This window comes from Camelus ferus, chromosome 16 (assembly GCF_009834535.1).
Source record: "Camelus ferus isolate YT-003-E chromosome 16, BCGSAC_Cfer_1.0, whole genome shotgun sequence".
NCBI classification, from domain to species: domain Eukaryota; kingdom Metazoa; phylum Chordata; class Mammalia; order Artiodactyla; family Camelidae; genus Camelus; species Camelus ferus.
Genome location: NC_045711.1, coordinates 47,078,646 through 47,101,973, shown reverse-complemented (window position 1 = coordinate 47,101,973; position 23,328 = coordinate 47,078,646). Strand labels below are relative to the sequence as shown.

The 23,328-nt window shown below is 41.5% G+C and overlaps 1 protein-coding gene across 1 annotated transcript in view; it reads right to left on the bottom strand.

The window, feature by feature from the left end:
- The window catches only part of SKAP1 (src kinase associated phosphoprotein 1), a 255,607-nt gene that overhangs the window by 8,622 nt on the left and 223,657 nt on the right, over positions 1–23,328 (bottom strand). Inside the window, exons 10-11 of the mRNA XM_032457841.1 lie at positions 19,352–19,402; positions 12,118–12,218 (exon numbers count right to left, since the gene is read on the bottom strand). Coding sequence (XP_032313732.1) covers positions 12,118–12,218; positions 19,352–19,402 — 152 coding nt within the window. The remainder of the gene's footprint in view (positions 1–12,117; positions 12,219–19,351; positions 19,403–23,328) is intronic.

Genomic DNA, 23,328 nt, shown 5'->3' with positions numbered 1-23,328 from the left:
GAATTGGGCTCCAATAAGCCTCTGTGGAACAAGATTCCCAGAAAATGTCTCATACTTTTGTTCTTTTAACTATCAAACTTCACTATATCAATGCCTGTAAACAAGAGAATTCCCCTTCAAGAGAGCAATCAATCAGCCCCTAACATGAAAGATCAATAAATGCTTGATATATGTATGGGAAAGGCCAATCAATCACAGAATTATTGGTTTATGATTGCTTATTTCTCTTATTAGTGCTTGTGCATCATACATTATCATTAGTAAAGATGGAAAATTTGAATTCCTAAGCAGAGTAGATGGTAATATTCCAAGGCCAGCCAAAAACAATATATTTTTACTCTGGATTGACCTACAATTTCTCTACTAAAATCCAGCTTTGGAAATGTAATGCTTTCAAAAGTTATTAAGTAAACTGAGGGCTCTAACTCAGCCCCCTTCCAACTGCTGAGAAAAACAGGGCTGGGAACAGGAATTGGTCACCACAAACAGGTTCCCGCTTTTCAGGACAAATGGTTTTATGAAGAGATTTTGCTGAAGGAGAAAGGAAGTGGTCAGTTGGGTGGACAGTAGATTAGTGCTGTTGGAACCCGTGAAAGGATCAGAGCACAATGCTTGGCGGCCTCTCTAGGTTGTTTCACATCGTGTTTTAAGTTCTTGGCAGTCATTTTTTTTTCCATTATTTGGAGTTTTGGTCTATAAATTATAATAAAAATGAACCATTAAATTGGCCTCAATTGAACCAGTTTTATTAATTGTTAACATTTCAGGGAACCTGCTAACTTGGAGGCTGATGAGCCTGGATCTGGGGCAGGGGGGCAGGGAGGCATGTGAATCTAAGAAAAGGACACGGAAGGGCTGGGGGTCAACAACAGCGGTTGGGGGGGGGGTGGCACATGGCAATAACTTCACAAAGCTCACCCCTGGCTAGAGCTGAGAGTTCTGAGGAGAGGAGAAACGTGTCAGCTAGATGGAGGGTGTGGGAGCCCTTGAGTGCAAGGCACTATTCAGCCTCAAGTCTGAACTGATGACCTGCACTGGGTGAGTGGATAATGACCAAGTCAAGGCCAGGGAGGGGTACGGGACCTGTGCACAAACTGGACATCGTTGGTGACGGAAGTGTGAGCCAAAAAAAAGGTGAAATGGGGCTGTGCGGAGAAGAGAAACGAGAAAGAAACACACAACCTGAACTTTGCCTAAAGAAGAGAGAGAGGATAAAGGGAGGGTAAACACTTTGCAGACAGGAGAAAGCAAGGTGCCAATGCAGAATTCAGGAACAATAGAGACAGCACCATTCCGGAGCTGATAGAATTGTGATACCATGTGAGACGGGCGTATTAATATGTATTCCATAAACTGAGCAGCTCGCAGCTCTGCACCGCTCTGTTTTGCTCTGACCGCAGTACCAGCCTCAGGCACCACAACACAATTTGGAAACAATGTGACGGAAATGTTTAATCTGCTCGGCCCATCTGTGCTGCGTATTTCTCCAGATCTCCCTGAGAGAGGCGCCTTGAATCTCCACATTGCCTTTAATATTCTCCTAAATCACCTCCCCACTGCACTTCAAGGGCCATTGCTACAATATCACAGGTTCATCTAAAGTGCAATGGGGGGGGGTTTGGGGGGAGGCACAGGCCAGGGTATTTTTTATTTTAAAATAATTTCCAGAGATCATCTTTTTTGTTTCCTTTAAAAAAAGAAGAAAAGTTATTCTACTGTTGCCGTAAGGTTATTGAGGTTGTTTGGTGCAAAACAGGGTAGGATAGAGTGGAATCATTCTCCAAAGAATTATTTTTATTAATCTCAATCCTCTCAATTGGACATGGGAGAGGGTGAGCAGATGCTCGTTTTCTCTTACCTTTTTTCCTCTTATCCCTGCACCTTGTTGGGTGATGTGTTCATCTGGGGCTGGTGTCTCTGTGCTTTATGTTCTCTGCATCAGGTATCAGTTTGACCCTACCCTGCTCCAAATAAAGCCATCTTGTTCAGGACAGGTGTACATTTAGTCCCTGGTCACCATGCCCTCATCAGAAAGGGACACTGTCTATATCATTAATTTTAGCTTAAAATCTTAGATTTTCTCTCTTTAAGTACAGATGGTGAGCATCAGACTTCTGCTGCCTTTCCCCTACTTGATTTTGCCAGATTCAGTGATTTGGGGCTACGATGTAGGAAGCTGGGGTAGGTTTCAGAGAAAGAGGGGATAACAAGTCACTATGCTCCAGACCTAAGAGAAATGGAAGAGAGTTGCGTATCACCAAGAAAATTAGGATTCCTTTTGCTATGTGAATTAAAGAAATGAATAATTTAATCTGCAAGATTGTTCCGGCGAGGGAAAGGCAACGTCCCAGTTGCGGAGCCTACAGCCTGTCGGTGTGTTACATCATCTGCACACATAGGCGTTTCCATGACAACCGCTTATAGCTTCATTTCCTGGATCCCTCTAGGGGGTGTCACAGCCAGATCCACCTGCTTTTCACCCTACCCTCGGTGGGGTCATGGTAAGGTCGCCAGAATAAATGAACGCGGGTACTAATGATCTGTTTACTGCTGTTTATGCTCTGTGTGTGTCAGGGGCACGCACATTTAGAGAGCTCATTATGGTTGCAATTAGAATGCACCATCGCTAGATATTTAACTCCTTTTTCTTTTAAATTAGCATTTTAATAACATTCTTTGAGCAGAGAAACAAAATGACCATTTTTCACGGACAAACTTCTAGCTGTAGGTGCAACTTTAATGGCAAAGTTGTGAAGGGGAAAGAAGGGAGGAAAAAAGGCCATTTTTACTACTTTCACCCTCCTCCTTACCAAAAGGATATTTTTATTTGCTTTCTAACACACTCAATTTCCTAAATTTGTTTTGAATCCAATTATTTTGGGTGGTTTAAAGTACCGCACTCTTGTTGGACGGAAATTAGCAGCGATTGAAATTAACTTTCTATGTGACTTGTGAAAGGGGCTAAAATAATTACAAGTGTGTGTAAGAATCCCTTCTCCAAAAGACGCTTGCTGTGGTCCACAGGAACCGGCTGTGGTCTGATGCTACCATTATCAAATATCTTTATACAGTCATTGCAAGAGCTGTTTTCTTTAAAAAGGCGATTGCAGTTATTGTTTTTGTTTTATAATTCTTAGGATAAATGATGACAAAACTTGTTATTATAAACAGGATAAATAAGAAGTATAAAGAATGAAAATAGTAACACGGCATCATTTGCCATTTAAAAATAGCCAGATCTTGGAGCTTCAAAAAGCAAGACAGAGCCGGAAAGATACAATGTAGAGACCCACTGGGTCAGAACGTTCCAATAGGCATTGCTTTTTAGTAATCAGTGAACACCTCTGCTAGGTGTTTATAGATACTCTGTGGAAAGTACAGTGAAAAATAACAATTTGAATGTTTCGATTATCTTTCCCAGTCTGTTCCATTTCCATTATTTATTTCCTATAAATCGGGACCTTGCTGAACATAATTCTGCAGACAAGGAGGTGGATGGGACAGCCAATGTGAACAAGGAGATAGATGGTGGATGCGTGTAAGATAGATGCTATGCGTTTATGAAAAGGAGCAGTATGTCTGCATGTGAACATCCACAAAGTAGAGCAAGCAAGCGTGTAAACTATAACGGGTATTTATAGGTGGAAAGAAAAGTGCAAGGAAAATTGTATACGAACAAACACACGGAGCCTGAAAAGGGTTTGCTTTTCCCCTACCCTCTTGAAATCCACGTCCAAGTTCCGCTAAGATGTCCCGTGCTTGCTGTGGCTCCTGTGAAACCTCACAAGCCTTTCCATGACAACAGATTGGGGATTTCACTGCCAGAAGACGCGGGAGGTCAATAGTTGAAAAGCAAGAGTTAGAGAGATCTTTACCGACATCAAAAACAATCCCACTGAAAAACCCCTGAAAGACGGAAGGAGGAAAAAAATTTAAAGACATAGCAGGAAAGAAAAAGAGTCTTTATAAAAATACAGGTTTAAAATGTTTATGCTTTTGTATCAGCCTAGTTGCACCTTAGACTCTGCCATTTCATAAATAAAATACGGATGGCATAGACTATAATTTGGTGATAGCTACCCCAGGACATATCTAGATGCACTTCTGTTATTTTAATTAAATACTGCATTATGGTTTGTGACAACTACACAGCTACAGCGTAAATGAATTCGGAATTAAAGTGTTACTTAGGCATCCAGTAATTTTTGTTTCATTCCTCAGTTTTACAAAGCAAATAGCTATAAAATCAAGATGTTTGTTCATTTACAGATGGAGCCGGATTGTTGTCGCTGTTTTTTTTCTCCTTAATCCTCATGCACAAAAAGAAGACAGAGCTCAGAGTCTGGCTCCCAACACTCTTAGCTTATGAGCCACATCACAAAGGAAAACACATCCTCCTGACTATAATGTGAAATGCTGAATATTAATCGCTGGTATTACGCTTATCTTTCTAGCCGGGTTCTGTCTTTTAACAATTACTCTGATGGGCTGCAGTCTTGCACTGCCAGGAGATTTTTCTCTTTTGTTTAACAGTTAGAAACATGTTTTACTTTCTTTTATTTTACTAAAAAAATCTCAAAGTTCATAGTCCTCCTTGGAAGTTTCCAGTTCTGGAACTCTTGCCAAATACAGAATATTAGAGGGAACAGAGAAACCGCCGAAGCTTTTTGCTGAAAAGATGATGCACATTTCTGCATCTAAAAGAAAAAATATTTTTCATTCTAGCAATATTAATGTTTCCTTAATGAAACTGGAGAGGGCATTACAATCTGATATAATCAATTGGTCCGTTTAAATGTCACTTCACTAGCAAATCATGAGAAAGGTTCAGAATATTCTCATCTAACAGGCACAGATTTTCACTCAAAATTTATACGGTAGAGTAAAAGGATTTTTATTCAAATCTGAGGATTTAATTGTATCTTCAATGTGTCATATTGTCAAGATGCAAGTTTTTAAATAGCAAGTTTTCTGAAACCATTGTGTATTATTTCTAGTTTGAGAATCAATACAATCTTTTTATTAGCCTTAAATACCACACGTTCGGCAACGTCTATTAATTCCAGCTTTTTTGTGTTCTAAACAATTACCCCAAGCCCCCCATAACTAACCCTATAAACTGCATAGAAGTTACTGCCCGGTATATTTGCAACGAGGTTATAATTTACTTCCACATTTCGCTAGTTTGGTTGGAGAGCCGGATCCACATACTACCAAGAAACGCTGGCAGACAGAGGTTGGGAAGACTGAGTTCCTTTTGAGAAAATAATTACACGGAAACAAAGCTTTTGTGACTCCTTTTAAATAGAGCATCTCACTGAAATGTCATCCAGCCTCTTTGGCAGATTAGTGAGGAGTTTATTACTAAATCTCTGTCTAATATACGTGCAGTTGACTCTGGAGGAGCTGCTTGTTATAATACTGGCAGCGGGGAATGGAGGGAATGTCACAGTTAAAGACACAAATTTTCCCCATAATATATTCGAATGGAAACCTCTGAATCCAATACTACATGGGCATATCTAATAAATTCACAATATTTCAGTCTCAACAGCCTTCACCGGTTAGTTTTAAAGATTTATGTGGTAAAAAATTACTCAGTGATGAATATGGTTTATTCTGTGCAGTATTGGAGGTATAAGGAATTAAACTACCGTCTTTAACAGTGAATTTATTATTACCTCTGTCAAAAGACGAAGACTTTAACAGCATTTGTTATAAATTCACAGCAAAATAAATGGCTGGAATTTTTTTGCACTGGAGTTTGCAAAGCACCGGGCGATTCTGAGTATTAAGCTAACCCTGCTATGGCTTATGTGGTTCTAGGTAAACATTTCTGTCTGGGTCTTATGGTTAATTATCTGATCTGGGACTTTCCACCTGACTGAGGTATGTGTGCGTGTGCGTGTGTGTGTACAAAGTGAAGGGTCCTGTCCAGAACAACAGTTCAGAAGTAAGATTAAAGTGGAAAATGCCAGTTTTATTCTTTTTTTTTTCAATGGGTTTTTATAATAGATGGCCAGGGTTTAGAGGATAGGGTTGATATGCAGTCGGGCCTCTTGTTAGTAGGTTCAAATGCACGCATATGCACACACACACACAAACACCCCTCTCCCTTTTGTCCTCTCTTGGAATGGGTGTCCCTTCATTTATAAAAATTACCTGGAAGGAATGAGGCTGCCAGGGTTTGTTCTAGACGATTGGTTCCTGTCTGGGGGAAAGGAATGGCCTCTACTGAATTTGACCGGTGTATGACCGTTGCCTTCCAGCTGACCCCAAATCCCATTCCCATCCTCCTAACTCTATGGCCTCCCACAGGGGTTATTAATGAGAGAAAACACCACCACCATCATCATCTTCGTCATCACGGCACAGTGTTGACCTGCTTGTTAACATGAAATGGGGTGATGGGGACAGATTCTGCTTCTCTTTTGTATCATCATAAATAAGAAAAGATATTTTCCAACGGTGCCCCCCTCACCGCCCCCTTTGGTTAGGTCAGAGGTGAATGATAGCTCTTTGGCAGGCATTGATCAGTTTCATCACAATGTTTGGGCAGCCTGTGCCCCAGGCCTGTATTCTCCCCACTTCCTACCCCCGAATCACCTCCCAAATTACCCTGCCCATCCCCCACTCAGCTGAGTAGAGGGTAATGGTGCCTGAGGAAGTCCTAAATGGACACTAGATGTCACCAAACACCTCCTTTCCCTCAGAGCCCTGAAATTTAAAAAAAAAAAAAAAAAAAAAATCCTTCATTTAAAGCAATTGAAGGAATTAACTTATCTGTTTTTATGAGGGTTGTTGTCACATTCAACTAAGCACACTTAAAAGAGGAAGTACTGCTGCATCCAGATAATTTTTACAACATACAAATCTCTTTTGGAGGGGATGGGGTCAAGGGAGGGGAAAGGTCTACATTCTTTAAGTAGTCCTTTGAGGGACTAGGTGAACACTGGGCTTTAAAAAGCTCATTATAGCAGACATGGTGTTATGTTAACATAGTGCAGGTGTGCCGGGACAGGCCTGTTGCATTCAGATAAGTAGGAGCTGGCTTTGGAGCCAGGGTTCAGCCTGAATTTAAGTAGCTCCAACCCAGCGCCGGAAGTTAATGTCACCCAGGAATGATGAAGTCAGTCCATCCTCATCCACATAGGGCCCCTGGCCATCTGACAGCATCATGTGTTCAGTGTGAAACTTGACTTTGCCTGTTAGGCTCTCTGTTTCCATATCAACTGCACCAGCAGAAAAGACAACCAAAGCACGCTGTGCTGTGTTTGGGTGGTGAGAATGTCTCCCCACCCCAGCTAAGCCACCAGGTAAGTACAAGCCTTCTGTGGTGCCCAGCTTGCGGCTCCAAGGCTGACTTCCGCGCGAGTAAGTAGCTAGACAAAACTTGGAGGAGCCCAAGGCAAACTCACGAGGCGCACAACAGAAGCCCAAGAGATTAAGCCTACTGACTTGGTTTACCCTAAGTGGAATGCCTCATTCAGGGACCTTTTCTCCTTTCCAGTCAATTGAGAAAGAGTTTCTCTTCTCTTTCTTTAATTCGCCCTTATCTCCTGGACAGCTCATGTTACCACTATAAATTACTTCTGAAGCAGGAGGCTTAATTTTTAAATGGGCGTTTATTTAACTTATCTCGAATAGCAGAACAAGCACCTTTATTATTTAGAAAAAGTTTCCCTAGTGAGAAAGCTTTAAGCCAGGAAGACAGTCACTTCCCTGAAAGCTGGAACCTGTGGCTTGTCTTATCCAAATAGAGATGTCTTACCTCCCTTTCTCCCACTTACAATAAATGCCCACAGCAGTGCTGGTCCACAGAAGGGCCTCATGATCCTCAGATAAAAGGAACTAAGCCAGGGCTCAGTGTTACTGCACGGAGGGAGATTCAGCACCTGTCCTGTCGTGCCTGGTGCCCAGGCTGAATGGATTTTTGGAGTACACCTGTTGTTGAACCCCTGCCAAGTACTGATGGCCACTAACCCCCAAATCACTTTTCCCCGCTGTTGATGTTTGGAATGTCAGACAGGACTGAGCAGCAGCCGGCGTGTATTTCAAACACAGCAGATGGATTTTTATATTAGCTCCTATTTCATGTTCAGGCAGAGCGGCCGCCACACTAAAACCACAGCCTCAATGCTGCCGAGTTTGCTTCTATGAGATTAATTCTGTGAAATTAATTGGGACAAGATTGAAAAGGAAATTAAAATGCAGCTGAGTGAACAGGCTTTTCAAATACCTTTTTCCTGCTCTATTCAGACTTGAATTCTGCGGTGGTCGCAGGCATCGTGGGAAGTAATTTACGGGAGGCAGGCTCTCAGGAGCCATCGGTTACGTATGAGGAGACCTGCACAAGCGCCACAATCTGGAGCCACTGAAGAGCGGTAAACACCCCGCTGTGGCCTGAGCTGCGTCCCTGCACTGGGCGGAAGGGGAGCTCGGTCCCTGCTCCAGAAAATGCTGTTCAGAAATATCTGGGCCCGAAAGGAACACAGGAACATCCGCTGGATGCACAGATCTGCTTCGTTATTAAAATCTCCCTTTAATATATTTTAAGACTCAAATTGGAACTCTGCATTAAGTGGGCATACAACTGCATGGGGCTTAGGAATGGATGGATGTGTTAAGGGAGGTTGGCGGGGTCCTGCTGACTGTGCCATTGGCTACTGTTTCAGAGCTTGGATACATGGCCCGAGCTTCTCCTCAAAGAAGCTTGAGCAACTGATCAATCTTGTGACAAAATTTCTCAGACCAGGAAAGGCACACAGCATTTCCACGTATGCCCCTTCATTAGATGGCCTTTTATTTCCAAGTAAGGACCTTCTATGCTTTCAAACATCTCTGTGAAGAGTTCTTGGCAGGACAGGTTACCTTTTTTTTTCTTCACTCAATTCACCAATAATTTATTGAACTCCTAGTATGTAGCTAACATTGACCCCCAAAGTTTACTTTATTGTTAATGGAAAAGGGGAATATAATAATTAGTAATCATTTCCTAGATGCCAGGCACGTCTTTACACAAATCCTCTAATGTAAGTAACAGAACACCCTCTGAATAGAAATTATCCCAGTTTTTACAGATGAGGGAACTGAGGATTAGCAAGATTAAGTGACTTTGTTCTGGGTCATGTAAGTAACCCATCTTTGATGATCTGCTTCCCTAAGAAAAGCATAGGTGATGGACATTTGTTTATCTATGGGGTGCATCTTTCTTACCCAGCCAAACATCCTCTCTGGATTTTTTTTTTTAAAGGACAAATTGCTCTCTTTCTGGGATCATTCCTGCCCAAAGGCCCTTGACTCTAACAAACTCTCCTGGCCTTAGGATTCTAGGATTCAAGTTTCGGTCATACTTGGGCAACTATTAAGAAACAGCAGAGAGCCCCAGGAGCCCCAGAATAAAGTTACTACATCCCCAACTCCTGACCCATACCCCCATCCTGTTCTCCACCTGCCGCCCCCTCTTCAGAATATTTCTTTTATCATACAGAGAGGGGAAAGCCAGGGGCAGTGATAAGGGCCAAAACCAAAAGAGCTTATAATCAGAATTTATTTAATCTGAATAAATAATTAAAACTAAAACACATTTTTGTGTGGAATTTATCTAGCAGTTTTCTCATCATGTTTGTTTAGAATGGGAATGTTTGAGGTGGAAGGAAGCTTACAGCTCATCCTATTACAACTCCCTCATTTTACAGGTAAGGAAACGATCTGGGTTAGCTGAGCTGTACCCAGTTGCATCTTGTCTTGTGTTTCTCAGGGAAATAGACTTCTCCAGGTTCCTAAGCGGCAGGCTTTTCTTGCCTGACAAAAGTCCTACTGGCCAGAGAGAAAAGTAAAATGGAGATTTTGAAATACCATTTTTGTCTGGACTACCCTCAACTTGGGTCAGTTCTGCCCCTCCAGGTGTGAGAGGCAGGCTGCAGAGTGTAACTGAATCCAATAAAGGAAGCCAGCTGGGGCGAAAGCGAAATAAATTTAGAATCCATATGAGGGAAAATTCCAGAGATTAGGAGTTACTGAACATCTGTATAGACAGACAGCTTAGAATGGTAGTGGAATCTCCTTTTCTGTCTAAATTAGTTCATTTATGCTTCTTAGAGGCAAGGGAATGGATTGGGTGGCCTTTTAAGGTTCCTTCCTGTCCAAGGAGTCTTATTGAGTTAAGTAATATAATAAAGGTAAATCCAATCTGAAATGCTCCCCAAGCCAACGTTAACTGGAATGAAGCTTTATGAGGGAAACTTCAGCTAAGCTTCTAGCTTCTCATTTCTTCCTCCGACATGCAGAGATTAGCAACATGCAGAAAGGAGGCAGCTGGTGTAGCTTTTGGGGGGAGTAAAGAAATGTGTTACTACCATGGTAAGGGATGACAGTGGACTCAGGACCTTCCAGAAGATGGAGAAAGAAGCCCGAGAGAACCAGGGCAGCAAGATATTTATTCTCAGTGAATTAGACTCTGATAGCTTTTAGTAATGCAGGACGGGAAAGGAGATTGATTAAAAAAACCCCAACAACAATGAAACAGGTTAGAGAGGTTCCCCATGTTCTTTGGTTTCTCTTAAAAACACAACAGCCATGGTAACCACAGTCAGCTCTCTAGTGCAGGGCAAGTTACCGCACAGTCCCTTCTAAGTGGAGGAAAGGAACCCCCCAGTGAGAAGCCATTAACAAAGGCAAAAGACATGCAAAACAAACAAAATAATCATGACCGAGAGAGAAGGCCAGCAGACAGTCTGGCTCTGTTCTCTCTCCCTCCTGCTGCAGGCACCTCAGACAATGTAAACAGTTAATTTGTTCACCTGCAGGCTCTGGGCAAACAGAGGCCTGGTCACACCTGAGTGGATAACTCGATTACCCCTGTAATGCCAGTGTGGTAATGTACACAAATTCTATTACACGGCAAACCTTGCTTTCGGGCATTTGAAATACCAATCAGGCCAATGTCCACTCCCTTCTTTGCTTGCAATTTATTCTTGGTGTATTGGAGCTGCACCAGAATGGTACTAGTGTGGTACTGTATTAGGAGTCTGGAAGAAATCACCAGAAGATTGTGATCTCACTCAGCAGGACTTGCAGGCTTCCTACTCTCTTGCAAAAGGTTGGGTCTGAGTTTGGTCCTAGTCCAAAAGGGACTTGGAACCGCTTGGGTCAGCCCTGGTCTGTTTCATAAGGAGTTTATGGTACATATCAAACCAAGACAAACCCTTGGTCAAGGTAGTGACATTCACAGAACAAAGATAAATGGCCAATGATGGGTTAATAACACAATGGGTTTTCAATTTTCCTCTATGCAGTTTATATGCTCATCAACTAAAGAGCAAATTGTGCCATTTCAAAAATGTGTTTGTAGATATTGACTGCCTCATAGAGGGAGAACTTTTTAACACATTTTTTTCCCCCAGAGACAGAAACTGAGCCCACCTATACAGAATATGTGTGTAATCTTTCTTTACAAAGATGATGCTACTGATCCCTCAAACCATGAGTTCTGCATCTTCTTCATGTTGGTGATGGATCTGCAATAATCTATCCTTTTTTTGCCCAATTTTTTATATTCAACACCACCATTTGTGAGATGGTTAGGTGGGGCTAGGGGTTAACTTTGTGACTAAGGGAGAGAATAAAGTTAGCTGGACTTTATGGGTTGGATTCACTGTCTTGGCCTTGTCAGTACTTGCTCAAACCAACTGAGCTAACCAGCTCTGACTCCTCCCCCCATACATAATTATACTACAGTCTTATTTATCTATACGTGAATGAAGACGGCTGACCTAGCCAGAATATTTTCAAGAGTATGTACAAATTATGTACACGGTGATGACTTTTGAGCACCACAAGACCCTTTAAAAAAAGATCGAATTTTGATTGGCATAGTTTTAGTATTGTGTCTACTTTATTGTATTTTTAAATGTGAAAATTGGTTCCTGAAACTGAATTTTCAATTAAGAATTTCCCTGACAACTATAAACCAATGGGAATTTACTCTATGTGTAAGGGAGCTATGTGATACACAGAAGAGAAGTATAGGACATGGAATAATTCTGGTTGTGGTGACTACATCAGTGAGAGTGAGAAGACCACCTTTTGATCCCAGCCCCACACTCCAATCCTCACCTTGCTCAGAATGCGGATGAGGTCACCCCGTTGGAAGGACAGTTCGTCTGGCTGGTCGCCATGGCAATCCCATAGGCCCTGGTAATAACTGGCATAGTCCACTGATCAAAGAGAGGAGAAATCAAAGTTAAAAGAACTCTGGCTTTTTCTGTGGAGCCCACAGTTTTGCTGCAAATAGAAACCAAGGTTCTGATATTACCCCTAGGAAACCTAAGATATAGGGTGTTTGGGAAGAGATACAGCCGAACACTCAGCATGAGCAAAGGACTGTGGGAAAGGAGGTCATTAAGTAACATTAAATATTTATATAACCTTTAGTCAGGTGCTATTCAATCATATGATAAATATATTCGTTTATTAATAAAAGAAAATCAGGCAGGTAATTTTTTATTTGGTAAAGTAAGTAAGCAGCACAAAGAGATTTCCTGTCAGACTTTCTTCATCCAGGGCATCCAAACTATCCAGTGCCTCTCTGTTATGCATTTGAAGTACTAAGTCTCCGACTTCTGCCTGTTACAAGAGAGGCTGAGTCAGCCAGCACAAATCTGCATCACAGCCTCACATGCTGGCCTCCTCTGTTACACAGGAACTTCATCCTAGGCACTTCCCACCCAGGTACTTACTACACAAGGCAATTACCAATAAATGTGGAAACGAATAGCCCAGTCTTTAAGTGGAACCGAGGGGGTGTCATCCATTACAACTAAATTCTGGGTGGGCTGGCCCTTCTCCAGCATCTCATTTGTAGACCCTGAACATGTCTGCCAAGATTTATCAGCAGGCCCCCAGGGGAACAGAAACCAAAGTGATCTGCATTAAAAATGAAAGCAACCAAAGACGACAAACCAAGCTTTAGAAACAGCCGGAGAGATTTACTGGGCTTCTCAGCAAGACTAGATGGCAGTGATGCCACAGGACAGTCATCGATTCTTAACAATGAAGAATTTGTATTGATCTTCTACTACCCGGAAAGGTTAAACACTAGAGTACAAAAAGGGAGAGGATCTGGGGATTTGAATGGCAGGAGAGCTAATGCCCACTGGACCAGGGATAATGTGGCAGTGCTCCCCGTTCCTTAGGATGCTATGTATGAGAGCTGTATGCGAAGCACCTACCAAAGATGACATTCCTATTGATCAGGAGTCCTGGGCGCTAATTAGAATTCAAGTGATTTTGGGGAAACTTATTCTACCAGTTTCCACCTTTCCCTTCATTTGTCTTGACCCTCCCATGAGGAGTGATGGTGCTAGTTGCTGAGGATGGGAACAGATGGAAGGCAAGCAGGCATTGAGGGGGACAGAGGTGCTGGCTATACTTTTTCCCTCTCTGTTCTTGACTTATGAGCAATTCAAATAATAAAGACACAGAGGAAGAAAATCCCTATATGTTACTGGAAAAGAACTTTTAGTAGGAATGTTAAAGTGTACAAAAACAGAGGTGGGACAGAGTTGTTTAGTTAAGATTCAGCTATTGCAAACAAGGAAAAATGTTAACCACATAAAGACTCGGGCATGTTTTCTTTACACAGGAAATGTTTGTATATGCAGTCGACAACAGAGGGCAGCAAACAAGACAACTACACTGGAAACATCCCGCCACAAAGTTAAGTTCAGGGAAAAAAATTCATTGGGGAAAAAATGCTAACTATTGCAAAGACAAGGTATATATTTTGGGGGGATATCAGTGCAGGAAGTAACAGAGAAATATCAGTCCCCTGAAAAGTGAAAGTCGTTTTCCCAGAGAGTATATTAATGTGTTTTCAGTTGTAATGGAGTTGACTGATCACTTCAGGATTTTGACTAAGTTTAGGAATGAAAAGTATATTGACATCAATATTCTTCATGGATCTATATATGGCAAAGAAAATCATTTGATAAAAATAGATTTTTTTTAAAGAAAATGTAACTTGGTATTTCCAAATAGTAAGACTGACAAAGTGATCTTGGCTTTTTCTGGCCTAGCAGATGGTCACTGTGGGGGTACTGCTCCCCATGTGCCTGGAGGCGGGATAGCTCCTGAAATTATGAGTACTTTTCGGGTATATATGTAAAACATGATTTGATATTGGGTATGTAAGACACCTGAGGAGAACACGTGGAAAAAGACCTATTCTAAAAGCACAACAGATCACAGGGAATGCCAGAAGCTAGGAGAAAAACAAAAACCTTTCAAGAAAAACTGAAGATGGAAGATGTCTTCAGTTCTTCATAAGATAAAGGCCAAAAGAAGAAAGAGCTCAGGAATCCAGGGGAGGGTTTAGCCTACCCCGAGAACTGGAATTGTCAGAACCATAAGAAGACAGTTCCGGAAAATAAGCAAAATGAAAGGCTAAAAATAGGGAAAAGGTTGGACTTGCTTCTAAACAGAAGTATTCTGGTTTTAAGGAAATCAGGGAGGAACTCCTTCACTGGACAGTACTGCAGACTCCCGGTTTAACGTGTGTGATGGATATTTCTGTGTAAGTGTGCACACTTCACTGCATTCATTCTTCAACTTTCAACACGCACGTACACAGCACCTACTAAGTGCCGGGCACTATGCTAGACATGGGGAATTCTGCGTTGGCCACACACACGGTCCCTGCCCTTAGGGCTGCCATCAGCAGGGGAGGCAGCAGGAAACAGTCACACACCTATCTAGCTATTTATGATTATGATATGTCTGCAAAGAAGTTGAGGGTGCTGCATATAAAAGGGAATCCAACCTAGTCTGAGGGGTCAGGAAGGCTTCCCTGAAGCGTTAGTTGTAAAACAAAAACCTGACCTGGAGTGGGCGTTATTCAAAAACCTTGCAGAGGGGACGAAGAAAAGCGAGGAGCTTTTTTCCCCTGAAGTTGGCCCCAGGAAGAGCTTGAAGGCTGAGAAGTCTGCTGGGCCAGTCTGGCTCCTCCCTAAACCTGCCCAGCATACCCGATGAACAGAGAAAGCATGAGGAGACTTTGATGTCTTTAGATCAGTAAGGAGTTGGGAGCCTGAGAGGGAGGATTGCCTCTGTGGGCTGAACTGAGGTTCCGTTAGGTTTACACTACTCTGGCAGCAGTCGGAGATCAGAAACGGTGCAGCATTCTGACCATTTAATTAATTCAAAACATTGTCATTCTCATTTTGAGGACATTATTCCATCTAATTATTTTTTTTTCCAGTCTGTCCATTTGGAATGAAAAACAAAAGAATAAAGCTTAATGCCAGCATTTCTCAATGTCTCTCCAAAAAAATGTAACTCTCCACTAAATAAAGCCTGGTAATTCAAAAGCAAAGCACTAATATATTCAGCATAAAACAGACAGAGGACCTAGAGCAATAATGACACCACTAATAACTAAAACAGTTATAACAATTAACAACAATTACAATGATAGAGAAGCTAATGGGTATGATCACGGCATTTAAATTGCTAGCAGAGCTGAGAAGGACTTTTCTAGAGAAAAAAAAGGGCTGCATCTTATTTTCTTTTTCCCACGTAAGAGGAGCTATGCTCCAAGCAAGCAAAATGTCACAGAAGGAAGAGCAACAGACCAAGTCAAAAAATATATTGTTTTTCCTCTTTCCTAGGTATTTATTGCAAAGCATTTGTCATTCCACACCAAGTCTTTATAACCAGCGACAGCCATTTCTCCTGTAACTGAGGCCAAGTTGGTGCTACTATTGACAGAGTCAATATTTGAAAATGAGCCTCCATGAAGTGGAGAGCTCTAAAGTGGAAAGACCAGGACATCTTTCTGCATTTCTCCCTCCTTAGGGACACAGAGCCTGACAGTGTTCTTTCCAAGGTTCATATGTCCTTGGGCTTTTGTTTGAGGGATTCTGGGTAGCTCCAGAATTCAAGCTGTGACCAAGGAAAAGAGGCTAAAGGTAGGTCAGCATGTTGTTTATATTTTCTTGATTAAACAAAAGGACCGTGCCGAGGCCCTGGGTACAGATTATGGAAAAGAGACAAAAGGAGAAGACAGATAAAACCAGTTCTTGCTAGAGCATGGGGTGGTGAGAAATGGACAGACAGACAAAGCAGTGGCCCACTGGGGGGGACTTGAAATGCTCTCTAGGCCAGGCCAGAAAAGGCCACCATGTTCAGTCCATTAAAGGAGACTCAGCCTGATTAACCTTATTAACTATTTCAGAAGGAAAGGCATAAAAAATTGGCCAAGCTCCACTGATTACGACACCAGAACATGAAGAGTGACTGAAAATACAATTTGCTTGTTTTCACAGCCCTTAATTTAATCTTTGAGTTTTGAAATTACTATGGTCCTTAATGTTATAAATATGATCTTGCAGTGGGGAACACTTACAGATCCAAATTTTCATCTCCTGTGCTCTTTTTATCGAGCCCAAATCATAGCTGGCTGACGGTCATCTCATGTTTGGTCTTGGGAAACAAGTTTCAAAAAGTAAGAGCTGCAAACACCTCTCTGACTTCTCTCTGTTTCTTTTATGTAATAGTTCACCCCACTGGCGACCACTAAAGTGGAAAAAGTATTTGGGGGCTGGAATGCTCACCAGCAACCATTTTTCCGCCCTGCGGAAATGACTGAACACGGGCTCCCCCTTGGCTGAGTTTGCCCACTATTTCAGAGCGAAAACGACCTGTTTCAACAACTTCCTTGGTCAGAGACTTGAGTGTATCAGCACGATTTGGGCCTCCAGCTCTGCTTTTTATTTGATGTGGCATACCCCAGAAAATGGCCAGTAGTTTTCATAGCTACAAGCACAGAATGAGTTGTATTTTTGGTTACCTGGACATGCCTTCTCCTGGTAGGGAAGGGAAATAAGCTCTTATCACCAAAGACACTTAGTGTTAGACCATTAGGCTAATGGGTTGGAATTTAGTGAAAATCTGAGGTGTTGAAGAGTCACTCATTAGAATAACCCTGTTACTAACAGTCAAGCTGTAAACTGAGCTCTTCATAGATTGAACAATCAATACTACAAGGCTGTGATAGATTTTCTAGGTAACAGTATAAAAATAAAAGAAATTACATCTTACAGGGTCATTAACACCCAATCAGGATAAACTGAATTCCTCCCCACCCCCCACTTCTGATAAGATCTTAGTTGGGCTTTAAAAGTGTTAGCAGTTCCATCAGGGAAAAGCAGAGCATTCCGGGAACAGGATCCCTGGAATAGTGAAGAAAAGTATGTGGATTTTAAAGGTACCCTGCTAGCCACAGCACCTTTTAGGAGAAAATAGTTTTTCCCCCTCAAAGGGCACATGACACCTGAAAATAACTAAGTGAACCAAACTTGTGCAGATTGCCTATTACAGAAGAACTCCCACCGTCCTGGGGCTCCCTGTCTTTTATATGCCTACCCTTCCCTCGGACCTGTATATCTTACTGTTATAAAGCTAAGTGATGACATTTGGATGTTACATATTTGTCGCTGTTTCTATAGCTCCTTTGTAGGAAAGGCACTATATAAATTCAATAAATAAATAAGTAAACACAAATAATAAAAATTCCTGCCTCAGATTCTGCAGAGAGCATGAAAAGTCTTCTATTTTTTAATCGCCAAGTAAGTCACCAATCATTTTAACTGGTGGGAAGTATAAACCATAGAAACATATGCAGAGCTCACTACACTTTAACAACATCTATTTTGGAGGCAGGAAGCATGAGGAATAAAGTTTTTTTTTTAAACCTATTTGAATATCTTATAGTAACTTATGGTTAAAAAGAATATGAAAACAAATATATGTATGTTCCTATATGACTGAAGCATTATGCTGTACACCAGAAACTGACACAACATTGTAAACTGACTATACTTCAATAAAAATATATTTTTTTAAAAAAACCTACTTGAATTATAGCTGCTGGAACAACTAAGAAATAAATCTTCCCTCATCCTTCAGACTGAACCTTAGAAAGAAGAGTAGAAGGAAGAAATGAGATGAAGGAGGAGTCCCAAATTGAATTTTAGGCTTTTGCCAGAACACTGATGCTTCCTGAATGGACTTTAATATAAAGTTGGCCATGGGAAGCTTCTAGTTATTCCACCAAGCTGTCCACATGAAGTGCTTCTTTCCTGTACCAATGAGGGAAGTTGGTTGAGAAAAGACACATATGGGACATGAGTTGGTCAGGAAACAGATTTTTTGGTTGGAATTCTGTACAACAAGTGGAACAGCAAAGGTAAGTTTCAGAATGGACTTGAGGACAGGTGTTAATTGTCATGAGGTCCTTACTTGAAACTACACTGACATTCCTGTGTCATACTCGCCTAGGTTCTTTCTCTCCAGCTTTACACGTGACTTCTGATGCTACCTCTTTGCTGCCTTTTCTCTCCTCGAGAGAAGGCAGGTGTTTAAGTCGGGTCCGTAATTAAACCTGTTACATATTCACTCCTGTGGAGAATGCACCAAGGAAAGGCTTTGCTGAATGGATAAGGAAGAGAAGAAAAGGCACGAGGAGAGGAAGAGAGAGGAGAGTGGGAAGGAGGCGGGGTGCACAGAGAGAGAGAGGGAGTAGGGAGGAAGGGGAAAAGAACCCCTAGGCTCAAGGCTTTCACAGACTCTCTAAGAAGTCAGCCAGTATCTAAATCAGCCACAGTTCAGGCTCTGTCGACGGAATAAATGTCCTTGAGGTGGCCTTTGCAACACGTATTCCTTTACAGACAATGACAGACTAGGTCCTTGGTCCACTTAAGGAGGCTTTAGAGGGGCATCTGACCTTAGGAAGGATGGGCTCACTAACAGACTGAAGCATGGGTAACAGTATAGGGATGAGTAAGATGTAATTTTGTATTCAACAAACCTGTTACATATTCATTTCCAAATGTGCCTGGAATCAAACCAGGCCACCAGAAGTCAGCATCACCAAGCAATTCTATCCTTCACCCTACATTCACTTTTCAGATCTGACACATTTCCATTCCCTTCTGAACTTGTAATCTCCAGGCCTCTCAGACAGGAGACATTTCCATTCTTTCCATTCTCAATCCTCCGATCTCTTAGAGATGAGGCAATTCTATTTTCACTATACTGATTTGAGAAATACTTATAGGAAAAAATAAATATCTGGTTTGGCTTCCCACTCTCTCTAGGATAAGTCTTAGCCGTCTGGGAACATTACTTAAAGTGAATGGGTGGCTGCTTTTAAAGTTAAGATATTTCCGTCTCTAGTTATCTTTTCTGGGGCTGTTGAGGTCAACACACCAGCACCCTCTTGATTAGGGAGTCCAGTAATGTTTGTAGTCTGAGAAAGGTGCCTCCTCCAGTGGGAAGAAAGCCCTCATACCTCCTTTCTGTAGGGTGTCACTGTCATCCTCTTCTAGGTCATGCTCTTCATCTGCGGGGATGAACAAGATCGGCGTTAGTAATTAGTGCTCAACAGTCTGTTATTTGTACTGATGGGTCTCCTTTCCCTGAGTTCATCACACTCTCTTCTTTAAGGGAATAATGACCATGTTCTCTCTCTCTCTCTTTTTAAATCATCTCTCACCTTCAAACTGGCCTTCTCTTCTTTCCTCCCCCATTCATTCATTCATTCACAAACATTTTTAAGTGTTTACTGTGTGCAAGACGCCGCCCTGGGAACTGGAGATGCAGCAGTGGACAAGATGGCCTGGTCCCTGCCTTTGAGGAACTTCCAGTCCATTGGACCATTTAGACGCCTATTACTAAAATCCTAATCCTCTTCCTCAAACCCTATATTCCTCTTCCCCTTCTAGAATTCTCTTCAAAATGTATTATCTCCCCATAAGCATCCAGTGTGTGTGTGTGTGTGTGTGTGTGTGTGTGTGTGTGTGAGTGTGTGAAGATAGGCACGTGTCTAAGCCCTCTGTGATTAATTAGTCCTTAATGTATCAAGCTTTGTTCAGCTGTAGCAGAAGCTGGTCACGTACATAATTTTATGTTCTTAGTACTTGGGGCTTGTAGTTATCTTTTTACTGTTGTTATTTTAGCCTGCCTTGTTCATGAGAGTGTAAGCTCCTGAGGGCAGTTGGAATGGTCTTTTAATTAATTGCTGCAGGTGGATGGATTCTAAGTCAATGCTATTGTCTAACTCTATCCAAGTGTTTATATGGTCAAAGTCACAACATGATTGGCCTAACTTTCTTACCACCATCAAACTGTTTCATCTCAGACTTCATATTATCTGAAAACATGGGAACTGGGCCTTTATCAAGAAAGCATGAGCGCCAGAATCATATTAAGCTATTTTACACGTGGGGTAAAATGTGCAAAAATACACTTGCTGTTCTTCTTTTCATCACTACCACCTACTGGACAGAGCACAGCTACACACACACACACACACACACACACACACACACACACAAAACGAATGGGGCACAGTAATCAACATTTTGAAGGCTGGATACTGTTTCTTCTGGCTACATGTACTTTCCTTTCTCTCTGTGGGTCTTAGGGCACTTACTTGTCTTGCTTCCCCATAGTTAGGCCACTAAATGGAACTTTTAAGGAGATGGCCTGTGACAGCCCCCTCTTTTTTTAAAATATAAGGTTTATAGGGCAATATGAGTTCTGGTATGTCAGACGAGGGGAAGTAAACTCTAAGTTCGTAAGTAAGAATAAACAGCATAAAAATATGTTTAAACACTATAGAACATTCAAGAAGTAATTGATTTTACATACAAAATGATATGGTTCCCCTGTAAAAATTAAAATTAATCTTTTATTGGGATTGATACTCTAAGAAATGTCACCAAGATGACCAAGATTAAAAAATATTTCAGTATTTACCAAGATTAAATGTTACCAGGATTAAAAAACATATGATATAAATAAATAAATAAAAATATATAAAATATAGCTGCCCTACAAGATTCTGTGGGAAAAGGACTCAACCCCTCTTATCTCCATGTATGGCCCAGAAGCACATATCTCCTACTCACCACTTGTAGTGCTGCCCCAACCTCACCATGAGGAATAACGACGTGAGATAATGGAGGAGTGAAATCAAGTATCGGAAATAGATCACATGGAACTAAATCACGTTGAACATCATTCTTTGCACATTGTCTTCTTATTACTTGCCCACTTCCTTCCTTCCTCTGCTATGATGCTTTTCCTTTTGGATGTGGGACCAATTTCACAGGATTGAAAACATTAAAAGAAGAGTTGGTATGCCCTCAGTTTTAGAGATACCCAATAATCTGGACACAGCACAGCTCTTTTGCTGATATCAAACAACTTAATCACAGAGACCAATAATTTGCTGTGCTTAGCCACTTTTGCAGAGAGGGTTTATTCTACCTCTGCTGTCTGTGCGCAGATGTCTCTTCCTCCCAATTCTAATCAATGTAAATTGGGTCAGATCTCCGCTGTGAATTACAAATTGGATACGAAGTTGGAGGGTCACCGTGCCTGCTACTCCACCTCCTTCCCACCACCATTAGATGGGAAGCTACACCAAAGATCTTTTCTAAATAAATCAGACTTTATTGTAAAACTCGGCCGCTGACGAGACATAACCTCATTAGCATTGATTTTAAAATAAATTATTGAAAGTGGCTTGCCTGCTTTTTGCATTTGTAAAATAGGAGAATGTAAACGTATTTGCAATGGTAAAAATGAAAACTAAAACTTGATTCCTTTATCCTTTCAGGCACCAGCACTTAATCCAGTCATGATACAAAAATGGAAAAAATAAAGATCTGTTTTTTGCAGCTCTAGAAACAATGATTTCCATTATGCCTCTGGAGTCACCTAGAAAGAAACAGAATGTTGGCCCTAGATCTTATATATCATTCACCACCAGTACTAGACGCGACGGTGATGGATGTGAACCGGGAAGCTCCAGTCTCTGTATCTGTTCTGTCTAGCGCTGTCCTTTCCAGGGTGCTGAAAGTGAGCTCAAGTCAAGAAGCCCAGCTATTGATGTGAGAGGCTGGGTGTGTGCCTCTGTGGCCTTTGAAAGAGTGAGTATGGGGCCCCAACACATAGTGAAGGGAAGTGCCCCCCACAGATGGCTGTGAAAGGCACATGTCTCAGCACCTTCCCAGCTTCCGAGGGCACAATGCACACAGAGAGGTGCTGAGTTCACCTTGGATCCTTCAGTGAAATCCAATTGGTATCTCTCAAACTCCAAAGTCAAGGAAACTGATTAAATGGCAACAGAAAAAAAAGTCTTTTTGCTCACAAAGGGAGCTGTTTACAGCCAAATATGTCATTTTTTTCATCTATAAGGTGAGGCTTTAATTTTAAAAAGTTTATTTTTAAATTAAAAAAAATTAGGCTAAAGAGCTTGTTGAACTTCTTTGTAAGAATGTTATTAGGCATTTTAGTATTTATATCTATTGAAATATGTGTTCATTTAAGAAAGAATTAAAATTTATGTGCTAGCTCAACTTTAAACAGTAATAGATTATAATGGTCTTTGCTCCTAACAGGGCACATGGGAACCCAATCTTACATAGACTTTAAACAAATTAACCTCTGAAGATTACTGTCCACTTATTACATTAAATGCTCTACTTGATTCCCAAATATCTATCTCAATTGGGAAAACAGTTGAGGAAGATTCTGTTAACTATGCGAACATGTAAGAGAACCATGGGGTATCACAAATGAGCATCAGTATCCAGAGAGTTGATTTTCAATCAACACTTTTGGCACAATGTCAGGAACACTAATGAGAGGCTGAAAGGAACAGGACACTGACTCCACCTCAGAGGCACAGAGAGGAGCCAGCTTCTCATGACATCTGGCTCCTTTCGGAAGTGCTGCTCTGACGTCAGCTAAACCGAGAATAAAATTCAAAAATGACTAGATAAGAAAGAGGGAAATCACTTCTCCCTAATAAAGCAAAGTGACAGAAGCTTCAGAAATGCCAAATGTATCAATGTGCAGCCAGATGTCAAGGTACTCTGGTGACGGATGCAGCAGAAATACAGATAGACTGGAAATGCAAAGGGAACATGCGAAATATGGAAATAGAAACCACTCCCCGGAATGCACAGGTATGATATAAATCCAGGGAGGCTACAGCACCTCTTCAGACAACACGGCAAATGTGCACGATGCTAATAGCACATTTAATTCTCTGTTGTATAGTTGGTAATCGCAACTGTTACCTAAAAGTACTTGCATCCTATCTCTGTGGCATGGGCTTGATGTACAAGATATTAGACTCAGTTTGTGCTAATTGCAACACTTGGAATGCACTGAATTAAATTTCACAAATAATAATTGAGCACCTACTAATTGGTGAGAAAGACCTGAATACAAATCACTGCAGTTAAAGGCTGA